The 18,774-nt window shown below is 41.7% G+C and overlaps 1 protein-coding gene across 1 annotated transcript; it reads right to left on the bottom strand.

Moving 5' to 3' along the window:
* Window positions 1–459: 459 nt before the first annotated feature.
* LOC310929253 (extracellular calcium-sensing receptor-like) lies at window positions 460–17,984 on the bottom strand (the record flags this gene model as incomplete). Its single annotated transcript, XM_083891974.1, has 5 exons — window positions 460–1,370; window positions 1,445–1,568; window positions 1,654–1,881; window positions 13,903–14,134; window positions 17,809–17,984. 5 exons carry the CDS (start codon window positions 17,982–17,984, stop codon window positions 460–462), a joined length of 1,671 nt encoding a protein of 556 aa, XP_083748100.1.
* Window positions 17,985–18,774: the final 790 nt, after the last annotated feature.

Below are 18,774 nucleotides of genomic sequence, written 5' to 3'. Positions count from 1 at the left end.
AAGCAGGCGATGTGCCGACCTGAGGCAAAACAGCACCAATGAGTAGTCCAGAAGTCAGAGTTGGAAATGTCATAACATATTGACGTTATTGACGTTATTGACGTTGACGTCATTGACGTTACCACTGGTAGAGCAAAAACAATCTGTCACTGGTGACTGGGGCAGCAAGGCTTAAGAAGCCTCCTGATTGCTGATCAGGAGCAGGTGAGGAGGAGCCGATGCAGGTGTTGCTGTTCACCAGCGTCCTCAGTGGAAGTAGGTCAACCACGCCTCGTGCAGAGAGAGAGCAAAACAGAAACCCACACACGCCACAATAATAGGAATATGGGAGAGGGAGAGTGTGATGGTGACACAGCCTACGTTTACAGGTTCATTTTGACAGCCCTAATTATGATCTTATAATTACCACTCAATTCTAAAATACAAATAATAGACAGAGAGACAGCTGTAATAACAATGTTACTCTGTGGTGCCACGGCCCATGATGGCTTTCTTTGTGTTTCTCTCTGGTCTGAACAGGATTATATAACATTTGGGTACAAACAGTGCCACCAAGAGGCCAAAACTGGAGGCCAGGATGGCAAATACCTCCACTGCATCTGCATATTTGCCCGGTGAACTGATGTAAGCAGGGACAAAGGCCACCCACACTGCACAGAAGATCAACATGCTGAAAGTGATGAGTTTGGCCTCATTGAAACTGTCTGGAAGATTCCTTGCTAGAAAAGCTAACAAACAACTGAGGAAAGCCAGTAAACCAATATAACCAAGTAAAACTGCAAAACCAACTGTGGACCCAACTGCACACTCATAAACTATCTTGTCACTGTGATACTGGGTGTTTTTATGAGGCACTGGTGAAGCAGAGACAAGCCAGACAGTGCAGATTGCTGCTTGAACAGAAGTCAGAACCAGAACTGTCCCTCTCTGCTGCACAGCACCAAACCACTTCAGACTGCACTCACCTCCTGGTTTGGAGGCCCTGAACACAGCCAGAACCACCATGGTTTTCACCAGGATACTTGAGACACAAAGCACAAAGCTGATGCCAAATGCTGCATGTCTTAGTTGGCAAGTCCATAATCTGGGTTGTCCAATGAAGATTAACGAGCAAAGGAAACACAATTTGAGTGAAACCAAGAGAAGAAAACTGAGTTCTGAATTGTTGGCACGAACTATAGGTGTGCTGTGATGATGGATGAAGATGCCCAGAACAACAGCACAGATACATGTGCCCAACAGTGAGATGGTTGTCAAGCAGATACCCAGAGGCTCACGGTAGGAGAGGAACTCTATTTTCTTAAGAACACAGTGGTCACGCTGGGGGCTGGACCAGAAATCTTCTGGACAACTGGTGCACTCCATGGACTCTGAGAAAAGAGGGTGATGAGAAACATGTTGATACAACATCTCTGAACTGTGGTGTTTAAAAGTTTACACTCACCAGTTGTATTGCTGATCTTTCCCTCAGAACAAGGGACACAGTCAAAACAACACTCAGGTTCCCCCTTCTTTCTGGCCATGCGGGAACCTGGAGGACAACTCTTACTGCACACTGACTGAGGAGGCTGTGTGGAGAAACATCAGTGTCTGTTAGTCTCAAATATAATGATTAAGGGAAAGAGATGGTCGTCTGAAAAAGTGAGAAGTTACCTTTTTGGATTCAAAGTTCCAGAAGATTTTGTCTTCATCCAGTGTGAGTTCTTCACCTTTGAAGGCTGACCTCTTAACCTCACCCACTTTATGAACTATAGTTCTTCCATCAGGGAGCCACACCCAGTTCATGATGTCATATACAGGTAAGGCATCACCATTTTTATCAAATGACACTTGATCACCAAATGTTGTTGTGAAGTTTACCAAGTCCAAGTAATACACAAGCTTCGAGTAAGACATATAAGGAAAACAAGAAAAAAAAACACGACAAACGATGGCTCAATTGTTGTTTCACAATTTTCTCAACATGCACAGCAGTTGAGAGAGCTACTATATGATGAACTCAGAGCGTGAGCATGAAAACAGTAAACATTTTAATCATTTAAAATCACAGAAACAAGCAAATGAAGGTTGTCATGTATAGTGCCTAACAAAGGTATTAGACCACCTGTCAAAAAAACAAGAAAACATATACTTAAAAATATTTTAAAAACTTGTTTGAAACTGAACATGTTATTGTTATTAATTTGGCAAATAACAAGGTGAATTCTAAGAAATGAATCTCTCTCTCTCTCACTCACTCTCTCTCTCTGTTCTCATCTTGTAGGCTGCAGGATCCAGATCCAGTTTCGAGGCTATTAATATTATCAGCAGCAGTAGTATTATTATTGTGCTATGATTAAAGTTGATATAGGTATATTTCTTATAATCAGTAATATATGCTGCTGCCTGTCTAAATTGCATTGTAGTTATATTTTAGCATTAAAAATATAATTTTAGTGAATCCTAGGCCCGGGAAAGCATTGCCGCATTTCTACCATTGAAGCCGGGGGCACTGTTGCGTAATTGGGGGCACTGTTGCTACAATTGACGCCGGGACAGCAGATACGCCAATTTTCGTCTTGTTTTAAAATTTCTTTGAGCAAACATGGAGGACTTTGACAGCGAAGAGATGCAAGCAGTGATTTTCTCGGCTTTGATAACATTATTGCTGATGTCTTTGATGACTTTGAACGCGCTGAACCAATCGACCAGGATTTACGGTTAAGACATATGTTTGAAGATGACAAGGTCGACGATAACGACGATGAGTTTGAGGGTTTTGAAAGTGACTGGAAGACCGTAATCGACCACACACCAGGGGTGAAAGTCGATTTACCTACATATGTAAGCTATTTGTAAAAATAATTTAATAGAACATGATGATAATTATAAACACATTCAGACCACAGCAACACTGAAAACAAACAGCCACAATCAACTAAATCTACCTTCTAGCTACATAGTTAACCTTTCATTCATGTGATACTGCAGCCAAAGTATGTCTCTTGTGTATAATTTATATTGTATATAGGTATGGTGCGTTTTAATGTTAGTCAGAATTTTTGTCTGTGTGTAAGTATGTGTGTGCATGTAAGTCTGCCACAGTGTGCCGATTAGTGAGACTGACCCTGGATTTCCACTGGACGCGGAACGGCCGCGGAACGGCAGCAACGCGGTTCTGCTTCGTCCTCTCCCCAGCGTCAATCCCCACCGGGCGCGTTACGGCCGCGGCGCGGAGCCTTGGGAGCCGGCGGTATTCACGGAAGATCGCGCGATAATCTCGAACGGACGCGAGTTCGCGAGATCCAGCGATAGACTGTGTGTATAAAGTAATCAACAACAACACAGCTTCTTTTCATTCTCCGACGTGGAAGAACTGTTGATCTGGTGTCATAAATGATTTTATGTTTCTTCACTTCAACAATCAGTCTCTCATCGTACATTATAACTCTCTGAGACGCTCTGATTAATTGACAGTTGACCTGGCAGCAGCGGTGACGACGTAATGTTGATGTGAAGTTGTGACAGGCTGTATGACCTGCGTATTGTGTTTTATTTTGAAAGGGGGGCGGAAATGTTTTACTTTGATTCTGTGTCGCTTTTCCTGTCTGGTGCGATCTGTTTCGTTGAAATTTACGAGGTTCAGCAGCGGCAACGGAAAAAATAGAACTGATTCCTATCGATAGCGATGCGGCGCGGCAAGCCGCTTCTGGGCCGCTGCTGAGACGCTCCGCAGCGCGTCCGGTGGGAATGCTCTCATTGATTAGCATGGAAGCGATTTGCAACGGCGACCGCGCTGCTGCCGTTCCGCGGCCGTTCCGCGTCCAGTGGAAATCCAGGGTAAGACACCACAACCCCACCATGTCGATCCAGGCAGCAAACCCAAGCAGATACACATACACATACACATACACATACACATATGAGGGGCCGTGTAGGCCATAATTCCTTTTTTTACCTCTCACATACACAATTTTACCTCACACATACACAATATTACCTCACACATATTCCAATTTTACCTCTCACATACAATTGTTTTACCTCTCACGTACTCTCTTTTACCTTTCACATACAATTGTTTTACCTCTCACATGTAATGTGTAAAAACATTTAATCTATGAGGTAAAAACATTTAATATATGAGGTAAAAACATTTAATATGTGAGGTAAAACATTTAGTGTAAGAGGTAAAACATTTAATGTATGAGGTAAAAACATTTAATGTACGAGGTAAAAACATTTAATATGTGAGGTAAAACATTTAATGTAAGAGGTAAAACATTTCATGTATGAGGTAAAAACATTTAATGTACGAGGTAAAACATTTAATGTACGAGGTAAAACATTTAATGTTTGAGGTAAAAACATTTAATGTATGAGGTAAAACATTTAATGTATGAGGTAAAAAACATTTAATGTGAGCGGAAGGCCTTCCGGTAAAAACATTTAATGTAAGAGGAACGCCTTCCGGTAAAAACATTTAATGTAAGAGGAACGCCTTCCGGTAAAAACATATAACGTGAGAGGAACGCCTTCCGGTCATGTGACGAAAAGCAGGAACTGTGAACATGTAGCGCATCATGGCTGCTGGGAGAGAACGAGATCGCCTCGGCCAAGCTGCCGCTGCTTTATTGAACTGTCAGCTCTCTTCACCAGAAGCCATTCAGAATGTATCGAATAATCAGGGTGTGATCTTCAAACATGGACAATCAGAGTAGGCTGTTCAACACTGACAAACAGCGCTATGTTTCTGAACGTTTCTGAGCGGCAGTCCCGGCTAGAGCTCAGTACAGAAGGGGGGGGGGCACGGATGATGACGTGAGGCATAGTATAAGAAAACTTGTGCCCACCGCTTCTCTGGTTCTCCTGCTGCTTTTGTGTGAGAGGTAAAAAAAAAGGAATTATGGCCTACACGGCCCCTCATATACACACATGCTCATGCACGCACACACACTCACACACACGCTCATGCGCACACGCACACACCTCTCTTACTATAACAGACATTTTATGCCAGCACACTATACTAAAAACGCATGTACAGCGCCTATGCGATGACATCAAACCTCTAAAGTGCCCGTGTAAATTCCATTCACTTTCAATTGACACACGGGCGTCACGTATGTCACGAGTGTTGCAGCCCAGATGCTGCACACACGTTGTTCCACATACGCCTATGTGACGGGTGAACTACGCCTCAAATACGTGACGTGAAGACCACGCGTGACTGTTAAGTACAAGTCTACATGAGCGTAGACGCGTGGAGTGGAGAGTGGACTCTCGCGCCTCGTCCGGAAAATATTTCCTGAACTCATCCTATTTTCCAGCATTGCCTACGTAGTAGATGATCGTAATGAATACCACGTCAACAATATGCAAAGGGTTAGTCAAGGTGGTTGAATTTGAAGCATAAGCAGATTAAAGCAGTTAATCTTAATTAAAGCAGTTAAAGACAGCACTCATCTAGCCAACTCTTGATACTGCCACCATTTTTTTTTTCCAGGACAGTGTGCACGTATATAAAAATCATTTAAATAAAATGAAAAATTGGGTGTCAGTACATTAAGACGAGCGTGCGCACAGACGTTCGCTGTGGGAAGTAAGGGACCGGTATGTGGACAAAATCGGCAATCCTTGAGCTTATTTGCCGCCAATAAAGACAAGATGCCTCCACACAGCAGCCCTCAAGAATTATGGCTATCAAATCTCCTAACACTGTAACAGTCCCACAAGTACTATATATATATGTGCATAGTACATATATTATATATTGTATAGATATCTATTTATTTATAGTATTGAAAGAATTTATAAGATTGTGGGTATGGATGTGTGGCGAGAGAGACAGAAGCGTGGAGTGGAACAGCTTTGTTCATTTGTTTTTGTTATTGCCGAGAATAAACAGACTATTTGCGCAAACAACACCGTATCTCCGTCCTTCCAGAACGAACTGTGAGTGGGAAGCTCACAGGATGCAACAGACACTTATGGCTGTATTTAATGCACATTTATTTCAGCATAACACTAGCGGTGGATTTCCAATGAGAGCATTACCACCGGGCACACTGCGGAACGTCTCAGCAGCATCCCAGAAGCGGCTTGCCGCGCCAAAGCACTTTCGATAGGTAGCAGTTCTATTTTTCACGTTGCTGCTGCTGAACCGCGTAAATTTCAACAGAGCAGATCGCACCAGACAGGATGTCCGACACAGAATCAAAGTAAAACACTTCTGCCCCCCTTTGAAAATAAAACACAATACACACGTCATATAGCCTATCGCAAATTCACATCAACATTACAATGAACTGGTGCTACCAGGTCAACAGTCAATTTATCAGAGCATCTCGGAGAGTCATAATGTACGACGGGAGACTGATTGTTGAAGTGGAGAAACATAAAATCATTTATGACACCAGATCAACTGTTCTTCCATGGCGGAGAATGAAAGAATCTATGTTGTTGTTGTCTATCGGGGGATCTTGCAAACTCGCGTCTACTCGGGATTATCGCATCTTTGGGGGGAGGGATACTGGGCTACAGAGGCTGAGAAATCAATCATTGAGTAGGCATTGACACAATTGCTGAATTTGAACCTCAGGCTTTAGAGGTCCTTTCTGAAATCACCCATAGGTTTTACAGGCATTTTTTCCAGGCGTTTCAGGCCTAAATTGGAAAAGAAGTCACCGCTGCAGCACATTTCAGTGACAACGAGTGAGTCGCAAAACTCGCTTACTTGTGCGACATTTTCAGGGTACACACCTACACAAAAATAATAAATGAACTAATGGCCAGACCTCACTCACTCACACTCGTTACTCTCTCTCTCCCGCCCGCCCGCCCGCCCGCTCGCCCGCCCGCGCTCTCGGAGCATACTGATTTTGATGAACAACAAACAAATGCTGAGTGCTGATCAATAGTTTTGTGCAAGCAATGTAAGTTCCCGACCCTTGTTCCAAATATGACAGGCTTCATTCAGCGATTGAAACAAATATATCAACATTAATGAAACGTTTACAGCTGTTTTGTGTATCTTGTTTTGAAGGCACGTTTAAGCGTTACCATAGCGACCAGAGAGCGTTGGGGACCGGTCCGTGAAAATATTTCCTGACATTAAACCTGTCCGTGGAGCTAAAAAGGTTGGGTACCGCTGGTCTAATACATTTGTGGCCCACCACGGCCAAAGAGAGCGCAAGTCGGCTCAGCGTAAAAGGAGTAAAACATGAAAAAAAAAATAAAAAATTCAAAATGAGGGATTTTCGTTTTTTTCAAAATTGTTCAACCTGTTTGTAAGAAGCCACTAGATGTTTCAAATCACAGTATTGTGGGTCTTAAAACCATAAACTTTGTATTTGAATTCAGGTCGTTTCATCGATGTGAATTGATTCCGAGTTTGGGTGTGGCGATCTCACATTCCGGAGCTTTTGTTGTTTTTTCGGCCAATTAGCTGACGGTCACGGAGAATACAAATGGCTACTTAATATGTGCTGGCAGTGTGTGTGTGTGAGAGTGTGTGTGTGTGTGTGTATTCCCCATTGAATGAAGATAAGGAATAAGATAAGACAAACCGTAGAATAACTTAACTGTGGCTGTACTTCTTAACAAAGACAGAGACAGACACTGATCTCACTTCTGCTATGTGAGTGGAATTGTTAGCATTTTAAGGGGGTTGTACCTATGTTCCCTGGATCCTATGTTCCCTGAAAGAGAGCCATGGCAAAACCGGTTCCAAGTCTACCGAGGGACATTTTGAGTTATTTATATTAGGGATCGACCAACTATCGGTCTGGTCGATAATATCGGCCGATATTCGGCATTTTTGCGATAATCGGCATCGGCCGATTTTTTCACCGATAACCGATATAATTAATGTATTTTAAAACGCGCTCCTTTGGCTCTGATGCAGCGTCTCTGCCTGAAGTCACCACTCTCTTGGTTGTGTAACAATGTCCCGCCCACAACACTCACTGATTGGCTACTTGGCGCAAGTGAGTCAGTGACAGCCAATCAATCCACACTGAAGCCTCAACATGCAGCGCCACGGACCGGAGGAGAAGCGGAGGACTGCTCCGGTGAGCAGCAGAAAGGTAAGGCAGTGAGAGTCAACGTTTCAAAGCCCTCTAGGATGAAGTTTTAAAAAATACCACAACCTTATCCTCTAGTATAAGGGAGGAAAACCTGCGCTTTGGCTCTGGAGATTAAACTACTTCAACACGTGTACCGCTACATTATAATTGCCGCGACCGCTTTAGAGCTGGGGCCAGACTCACAAAATTAATAGTAGGAGACCCTTACGGTTATCATTACTTTGTGGGAATAATTCATCTCCTAACGTGTCTCACCCTGTGGGGCGGCTCCAGGTTTATCAATAAACACCCGCGTGATTATAGCCTATAAGTTTAACAGCACATGCTAACGTGTCCTTGTTTGTTTTCAGTCGCCTCTCCCTCAGCGCCTCTCCCTCTCTTTTTTCAATCAATAAATTAACCGTCACGTCTTCAACTCATGTGTGTAAACTTTATTGTTATTGTTTTAATTTCCAATTTAATGTTCTGAGATTCTGAATATGACTTAATTTCTCTAAATATATAAATAAATATATATTTATTCCTTATAAATAAGGAACTATAAGTGAAAAACTGGTAAGCACTGAAAGTTGTGTCTTTATTTACTCATTATGCTGTTTTATGTAAAATTTTACATAAATAACTATTAAATCTATAAAATGGATGAAGTGAGCCATGGTTCCAGCCACCCTCTTTATTGATTTGCTCTTAATCAGGCTGAATCAGCCTGTAGCCTACCTGAGAGAAAATAAGACATCATTAATTAAATGTTATTCATGTTGGCTATCATAAGAATATTATGTAGTGAAGAGGAAGTTTTACAGACAGTTTTGCTCTATTAAATGAATATATATTTTCTCTTTTTTAATTCTCACTCTCATTCTTTTTGTCTCTCTTTCTCTAAATCCTCATTACAGATGGATGGATCCAAGAAGCGAGTGAAAAGTACAGTATGGCAGTATTTCACAAAGCCAACCCCAGGAAGGGCAGCGTGTAATACCTGCAAATACATTAATGATTATGTGATTATGTTATTATGTTAATTATGTGTTCATGTTATTTTACTAAAGTTAAGGCCATTTTGTCAGTGTAAACAAACAGTATACTGTATTCATTTTAATCCCAGGTGTGTTTCTCTAAATTTTGACACCAAAATGTTTATTTTTACTGCAAATAAATAATAAAAAAATAATAAAAATAATAAAATAATAAAAATAATTTTATATTTTACATATTCTGAAAGTGTGATATCTAAGCTTTCTAACAATGTCCAACACATGCAAATCGGATAATATTTGAAGAAGATATGGTCATTTGAATTTAGGCACTCAAACTACTTTAGGGAGAATTTTAGCCTCAAAGATTTAAACCTTCTGGGAGCCAAGAGACAGAATCATCACATTTACATAGAACAACCCCCTCCTGGTCTAAGGTGTCGGTGAAACCACACCCTGCTCTGTATGAGCACAGATACTATTGTTGTGAGGTACACTGCTACACAGAACAATACATATACAATACATTAAAAACTGGACATAATAATCCCTTAAGATTTGAAATGAAATTACTTAAAAAATATAGGAAGGGGGGGTGTGGCTTATTCTGTTATCATTTCTTGTCCTTACACTTGTGTAGTCATACAGTGGTATGCAAGTTTTTCCTTTATTAATCATTGGTTGTTTGAAAAATATATTTCAGTTAAATATATCATATAGGAGACAAGCACAGTGATAATTGAGATGTAAAATAAAGTTTATATGATTTACAGAAAGTGAGCAAGAATTATTTTATCAAAATTCGGCATGTGCATAAGTTTAGTAAAGAAAAATGTGCATCCTTCTTTTGCAGAAATAACAGCCTCTAAACGTTTCCTATAGCTTCCAATTAGTCTGGATTGTGGAGGAAGATATTTTGGACCATTCTTCTTTACAAAACATCTCCAGTTCAGTCAGGTTTGATGGTTTGCACCAACACAACTTCAACTTTGTCACTGATTCCTGGACATTGTTCTCCAGAATCTGCTGATATTGCAGACTTTATGTAAATCATATAAACTTTATTTCACTTCTCAAATATCACAGTGTTTGTCTCCTATATGATATATTTAACTGAAATTTCTAACTAATTATTTATTTTTTTTTAAATATATTTTATTGGCCTTTTTGCCTTTAATGATAGTATATTGGAGAGAGACAGGAAACGGGAGACAGAGATGGGGAATGACACGCAGGAAAGACCACTTGGTGCAGGATTCGAACAAGGGTCACCTGCAGCGAGGACTACAGCCTCAGGATATGGGGCAGGTGCTCTACCAACTGAGCCACCGCTGCCCCTCAATCAATGATTTTTAAAGGAGAATCATGAACATTTACAGGGGTGCCCAAACTTTTGCATACCACTGTATTTCCATCATCTGTTGTTGTTGTTTCATGAAAACAAAATATGCTATATATCGACTTAAGAGAGAAGGATCAAAGATACATATTTCTAATATCAAATCAAACTGCCTTGCACTAATGAAATGAAGTGGCTCTGTGGTGTAGTGTGGATGGATCAGTCTGTTCCTGAATGAGCTGATGATGTGCTAATAACTCTCAGCTCGTTGCTGAATCATTAGCATCACAGTCAGTACTTCATACACAAAGCTGTGTCATTCACACATGATTCAAGCACATCAGCACGTTTGTGCTGGTTAATAACAATGCATCCACATAACGTTCTGAAACGCAATGTGGATTTTTAAAAGAAAAATGTCCCTGTATGTGACTGAACACTAACGTTACATAGACGTTACAAGTAAATGAAAACTTGTAACTCACCCATAAGGACATAGAGCGGTGCTGGCGTCACGTCATCATCTCAGACAACTAATGTGTGTGTCCTGCTCTCTTTCATCCATCCATCCATCTGTTTGTTGTTTTTGTGATGATGAAGTCTGCTAACACGATAGCATAAAGATCGCTAGCTTAAAATGCTAACGAGTCCACTCACCGAGCAAAAGTGAGATCTGTGTCTGTGTCTGTCTTTGTTAAGAAGTTCAGCCAGGTCCGGTTCTCTTTGCCTTCCTTTGGTCAACAACGCTTTGATGACGACTGCTTTGATGACAATCACTCTTTGATTTCGCACTGCACACGCTCAATAACTGCTAGAAAGTTCCACACACCCTCTCTCTATCGCTTTCTCTCTCTGTGTGTGCATATTAATTAGCCATGTGTGTTCTCTGTGACTGTCAGCTGATTGACCAAAAAACAACAAAAGCTCTGGAATGTGAGATCGCCACACCCAAACTAGGAATGATTCACAGCGATAAAACAACCTTAAGCTCATCACTGGACCCTCTACAGTTTGCCTACCAGCCGAGACTGGGTGTGGAGGACGCCATCATCTTCCTGCTCCACCGTGCCTGCGCCCACCTGGACAGACCGGGATGCACTGTGAGAATCATGTTCATGGACTTCTCCAGTGCGTTCAATACCATCCGGCCTGCTCTGCTGGGGAGTAAGCTGACGGCGATGCAGGTGGACCCTCCCCTGGTTTTCTGGATTACGGACTATTTGACGGGTCGACCACAATATGTCAGACTGCAGGATGGTGTGTCTGATACTGTGGTCAGCAGCACTGGGGCTCCACAGGGAACTGTTCTTTCCCCCTTTCTGTTCACCCTGTACACCTCAGACTTTCAGTTCCTCTCTGAGTCCTGCCACCTGCAGAAGTTTGCTGACGACTCTGCAATTGTTGGCTGTGTCAGTGAGGGGAAGGAGGAGGAGTACAGGGGCGTCGTGGACTCCTTCGTCGACTGGTGTGGAGCTAATCATCTGATTCTCAACTCCACCAAGACTAAGGAGCTAGTGGTAGATTTCCGCAGGAGGAAATCTACCCCCACACCCATCTCCATCAACGGTGGGACTGTAGATGTTGTCCAGGATTACAAGTACCTTGGAGTATACCTGGACGATAAACTGGACTGGGCCAAGAACACTGAGGCTGTGTACAAGAAGGGCCAGAGTCATCTCTATTTCCTGAGGAGGCTCCGGTCATTCAACGTATGCAACACCATGCTGAGGATGTTCTACCAGTCGGTGGTAGCCAGTGCCATCTTCTTTGCTGTTGTGTGCTGGGGTAGCAGGCTGAGGGCAGCAGACGCCAAGAAGATCAGCAGGATCATCAGGAAGGCTGGCTCCGTCCTGGGGGTCCAGCTGGATTCTTTGGTGGTGGTGTCTGAGAGGAGGATGCTGTGTAAACTGCACAGTATCCTGGACAACAACTCTCACCCTCTCCACCAGCTGCTGACTTCGAGCAGAAGCACCTTCAGCAACAGACTCATTCTCCCCCGGTGTAACACAGAACGCCAGAGGAAGTCTTTTCTTCCTGTGGCCATCAGGCTGTTTAATTTAGCTACTTCTGGTCGCATTAGGAACAGTGGAGACACTGTGTCCTGATCCAAATGTCACTTTACCCACATCACTTCATCACTTTACTTTGTTTGCACTATGCTGATATCATTAGTCACCTTATCACTGATTATCACTTTCAACATTTGCTCACCATATTTAGTTGTACTTATTTTATTTCCGTGCGTACTGCTGTATATTATATATACCTACGTTGACTGTGATTCTGTGAATTATTTTTTGTGGCATTGTTGCATTTAAGTTACTGTTGTAAGTTACTGTTTTTCCTTCTGTTTGGCACTTTGTTGCATTTGTCTTATTTGTTTATTTTACTTTTATTTTTGTTTTATTTTATTTTATTTTATTTTATTTTTATTTTATTTTATTTTATTTTATTTTATTTTATTTTATGTATCTTTTAACTCTTGTACATCTACACTTTTACCTACCAATTGTTGCACAATAATTTCCCTCGGGATAAATAAAGCATCTTGAATCTTGAATCTTGAATCATAAATTCAAATACAAAGTTTATGGTTTTAGGACCCACAATACTGTGATTTGAAGCATGTAGTGGCTTCTTACAAACTTCAAGTTGAACAATTTTGAAAAAAATAAATATTTGTTTTACCCATTTTGCGATGGGCCAACTTGTGCCCTCTTTGGCCGTGGCGGGTCACATTTGTGAACACAACAGTACCTACAATTAAAAACTAGGGCTGTCAAAAGATTAACATTTTTAATCAGATTAATCACAGGGTAGCTGTGGATTAATCACGATTAATTACCATTCGTAAATATGACAGAAAAATTAAAATGTTCTCTTTATATTGTTGTAAGGAATGGAGAGATAAATAAAGTATGTGAAAATATAAATGTAAAGAACAATAAAATACTGTAAATAACTTTAAAAAAAAACCCTATACACACTTAGTAAAAAATAATCATTACATTGTAAAGAACCCACATTATAGGACAATATAATATATAAAAAAATAAAATACTGTAAATAACATTTATTCATTTATTTTTATCTAATTGTGTTGTTATGGCTGGGACTGTGTCTACTGACATCACTAAAGTCAAGGCATTGCCATTATAGAGGGTGCCCCTCATTTGGTGCAGGCCTGCCTAAAAGTAGGGCGTCTAATTTCTTATTATTTTCAGTACAGGGCGTACTGTTGCCTGCCTTGCCTGTTCATAAACTTCACGTCTACCCGTAGCGCAATGAAAGTGAGAAAGTGCCTTAATGCGTTAAAAAATTAACACGTTAATTCCACAAATTAATCATCCTGCGTTAACACGTTCATTTTGACAGCCCTATTAAAAACTCATGCTGATAATTGCAGGAATAAAGACATTATATCTTTACACCTTGTAAGTCACATGGTATTACCAATACTAACTTACTCTTTGACCTGCAATCTATGGTCACTAGTGAGATGGAGTGTAAAGTGATATCTCACCTGCCATGGCTCCAGTCTTTGTAAATGAGCACAGGTGTTGTTGCTGAAAGGTCCTCTCCCTGGCTCACACTGCAGCATATCATCAAGAGCATACGCCAGAGCGTACACAGCCTTATACACATTATACTCTGGCCTGAGATCTGAAACATCCACCAATTCATTCTCCACATTCTCTATAACTTCCTGTCCAGTGCATAATTCTCCTCCAGCTTCCAACCAAGGTGGTGCAAATCTACAATGAAATATGTGTTCCCAAAACTGATTCACCTGAAAGGTAATTAATTTCAAATTATTTCTTAAATAGTATTCACATGAACAACAAATCCGAAGGATGTCATACACAACTCTCACCATACTATTTCCATAACTGTTGTTGTGATGTAGATCAGGACGTATTTGTAACAGGAAGTCTCTGAGTCCTGGTATTTCTCCTCGACGGATGGAGATGCCCAGTGTTCCACTCAGGTACGGCATGAAGTGAGGAGTCTGGAGCACAGCAGCTGATGACCAGACTTCACTGGCAATCCACTGCAGGCCTGTGACATTCTGCCTCACCACCTGTGTGTGATGAGCTCACAAGACTGACTGGCTATTGGACCATTGGGAGGATACAAAGGATGTGGAGCGTGTGTGAGGGTCAGATCTGGATCTCACTATCATTCCAATCCCATGTCAATAATAGCAAGCATATCTTTAAACCAAAGCGCTGCTCCCCATCATCTTTGAATCCAGACTCAAAACTCACCTGCTGAAAATAGCTTACTCTGTAGTTTCACTGTTCCATTTTCTATTTACTGTGCCGTCCTTCTCTGTTGTTTTATTGTATGTTTTTTTTCTCTGTAGAGCGGGGGTGTCAAACTCATTTTCATTGAGGGCCACATCAGCATAATGGTTACCCTCAAAGGACCAGATGTAACTGTTATACAGAATAAATGTAACTAAATGTAACCAAATATAATGTAAAATAAAGGTAACTACTACGTAACATATTGATAAATACCTTTCTGTATTTATGATTTATTAAATTTCACTCGTCGCATGATGCATATACAATGATGCATATAAATAGAATGTATTATTATTGTTATTATTATTATTATTGCACAGGGTCTGTGTGTCTCTGTTGTGATTACAGGAAGCTCATTAATGTGACACCCTGAGACGCCTACACACTCTCTAGAGCAGTGGTCCCCAACCTTTTTAGCTCCACGGACCGGTTTAATGTCAGGAAATATTTTCACGGACCGGTCCCCTAACGCTCTCTGGTCGCTATGGTAATGCTTAAACTTGCCTTCAAAATAAGATACACAAAACAGCTTTAAACGTTTCATTAATGTTGATATATATTGAAACAAATATTATTTGTTTGCCGTGAGACTATAAATATTATTTGTTTCAATCGCTGAATGAAGCCTGTCATATTTGGAACAAGAGTCAGGATCTTAAATTGCTTGCACAAAACTATTGATCAGCAATCAGCATTTGTTTGTTGTTCATCAAAATCAGTATGCGTCGAGAGCGCGGGTGAGCGGGCGGGAGAGAGAGAGAGAGTAACGAGTGCGAGTGAGTGAGGTCTGGCCATTAGTTCATTTATTATTTTTGTGTAGGTGTGTACCCTGAAAACGTCGCACAAGTAAGCGAGTTTTGCGACTCACTCCTTGTCACTGAAATGTGCTGCAGCGGTGACTTCTTTTCTGAGAGAAATCGCTGCAGCGGCTCTCGCTGCAAACACTCTGGCCAGCGATCTCCCTCGGGATACGTCAAGAGTGAGTCATAGACGGATGTCACGGAGGGAATACGGTCATTTTTCAAAATAAGACATTGTTCAGACCCCGATAATAAATAAAAAGGAAATAATGTTATTTTTAATCAAGTTATTTATTCTTTCTGTGCGGCCCGGTACCAAACGTACCAGAGGTGGTTGAGGACCGCTGCTCTAGAGCATGGCGATTGTGTTACCCGCAAAGTGACGGTATCCCGCCACTAGATCGCAGCGTAGCATTGTATATGCATCATGCGACAAGTGAAACTGAATAAGTCATAAATACAGAAACTTATTTATCAATATGTTACGTAGTAGTTACCTTTATTTTACATTATATTTGGTTACATTTAGTAATGGCCGTGGAGGAGGTCTCACGGCAATTCACCACGAGAAGTGGAAAGTCTGTCTCTGTCCCTGCATTCAGCTCCTTTGAATGCCTTGTTTTTAAGCTTCCGGGACCCTCACCAACTACCATTGCTACAGTTCACCGCTCCCCCTACTCATTTATCCACAGAAACCTGCAACTCCATAATGGACTACTTCTACCAGAAAATCCATGATATCCATCAGCACCTACATCATAATCCGCCACCTCTCTCCCTCCTTGTCACCTCTTCTCCAGTTTACTTCTTCCCACTACTTCTGAAATCTCCGTCCCCATTCATAAATCAAAGCCCACCACATGTCAGTTGGATCCCCTCCCCACAACCCTAGTCAGATCCTGCCAGATCCTGTCCCTTCATTTTTTAAAACTGCCGCTGTCACCCCCGTATTAAAGAAACCCGGTTCACACCCCAACAATTATGATAACCTCCGCCCCATCTCTAACCTGCCTTTCCTTTCCAAAATCATGGAAAAAACTGTTGCCATCCAACTTCACTCCCACTTACCCTCCACTCACTCTTTGAGCCTTTTCAGTCTGTTGTCCGTCCCTCTCACAGTACAGAGTCCGCCTTAATAAAAATCACAGACGACCTCCTCATTGCAGCTGACTCTGGTTCTCCTCCTCGATCTGAGTGCTGCCGTCGACCCCATCTCACACCCCATCCTACTCAGTCGACTCTCCTCCATTGGCCACCTCAGGTAAAGAGTCCGGGTGTCACTTTCCTTTCAGTCTCACATCAACATCACTACCCGCACTTCTTATTCCCATCTCCGCAACATTAACAAACTCCGCCCCTCCCTCACCCCAAACACAGCCATAATTCTCTCCTCTTCGGCCTCCCTCAAAAGTCGCCATAAATTGCAACTGGTCCAAAACTCAGCCGCCCGTATCATCACAAAGACCCGCACATATCACCACACCACCCCTGTCCTCCAGCACCTTCACTGGCTCCCTGTGAAACATCACATCAACTACAAACTCCTCCTGTACACATAAGTGGCGTGCAATCAGGGTAGGCAGTGCTTACCCTAGGCTGTCAATTTGAGGTTGAGTTCGAGTAAGGTTTGATTTTTTTTTTTTTTTTTGTATTTTTTGATTTCAGATAACTTTATTACAGGTTTGAATGTCTCCGCATTTGGTGATTTTCATAGTCTAATAAAAGCGACTCAACAGCGATGTTTTCTGCTCAGGCAGCGGCTGCACAGACCGTTCGCCATAGCATTCTATTACAGAGCAAAGGCACAGACCTTCTCTGCCTTTCTGTCTCATCGGTGTGTATGTGACTGTTTGCGCATGCGCACTGTTTTATGCCCAGCAATTTAGCGGGAGGTGTAATGATGGCTCTACAATAGAGGCTTAAACATTTCTTAAGGCTGGCATTTGATGAAAAACGGAAGCTTTTATTAGCGGGAGACCCATGCCTGAGCTGCCGGACCTTCTCCAAAGGAAGGGACAGAAAATGAAACGTACTTTTCAAAAGGAGTGGTATAAGAAAAAGGACAACAGCAACAGCAACAGTAAACTCAGTAGACTCTGTTAACTGAAGGCCAAGTCAAGTAACACACACACACACACACTGTTTAAGTTTATGTTATAGTACAGTACTACAATCTTGACATTCTCAGATTGCATGGTGCACTGTCTGCAACGTATGAAATACTAATTTAGTCTGTGACTGCCTGCCTACCCTACCCTAGAGCTCACCGCACGTCACTGGCACACATACATGTCCATCCACAACCTCGCCTCTCCCTACCTGTCTGACCTCCTGAACGTCACCACCCCCACTCGTTCCCTCAGATCCTCCTCCATCCACCTCTCTGTGCCTCCTGCCTGCCTCATCACTATGGGGGGCAGGGCCTTCAGTCGCTCTGCTGCCCAGCTCTGTAACACCCTGCCACCTGACCTCTTTAACTGTGACTCTCTCCCCATCTTCAAATCAAGATTAAAAACTCACCTGTTGCAGACTGCCTACTCCCTCTAACCTCCCTGCTTTCACCACCCTTCCCTATTTTATTGTGCTGATTTCATGCCACGGTTTATTTTTATGTTTATTTATTTTACTCTTTATTTTATATTATTTTACTATTAATTGGTGATCTTATGTTTTTTATATCTTATTTTGTGATTTTAATTTATTCTGTATTCTGTAAAGGTCCTTGAGTGACCCGAAAGGCGCTTTTAAATTAAATGTATTATTATTGTTATTTGTATACACAGACCTGTGATTGACACAGTATCACAAAAATACAATGTGTCATAGTAAGCAATCTTACTCAAAGCAAATAACACATTACATGTATAACATGATGCAGAAAGCTTTGAGATTCTACAAAACAAATTTCATTAATAATACATTTTCACAACTCTCATATGCAAACACCATAACCACCAGAATTGCAACATACATACATTAACATGAATTTATTGGCACTGACCTCACCCATTAGTTGGATCATGTGACCCTTAGGTGCAAACACGATCGCCACTCGAGCTGTAGATTTCCTCATCACATCCACTATTCTCCTCACTTCAGCAGGGTCATCACCCCAGGGCAAAATCTCTGTGTAAGCCAGACAACCTCCACCAGTTGGACCCAGATCAGAGTGAAAGGATCGGGCAGCGTGGACTCCATAATCATCATCACTGATGATCAGACCTGCCCAAGTCCAACCAAAATGTTTTAGAATCTGAATCATAGCATTCACCTATGTGGACACAG

The sequence above is a fragment of the Microchirus variegatus genome (genome assembly GCF_963457635.1).
Source record: "Microchirus variegatus genome assembly, chromosome: 7".
Lineage (NCBI taxonomy): Eukaryota > Metazoa > Chordata > Actinopteri > Pleuronectiformes > Soleidae > Microchirus > Microchirus variegatus.
This window is presented reverse-complemented; position numbering and strand designations above follow the sequence as displayed.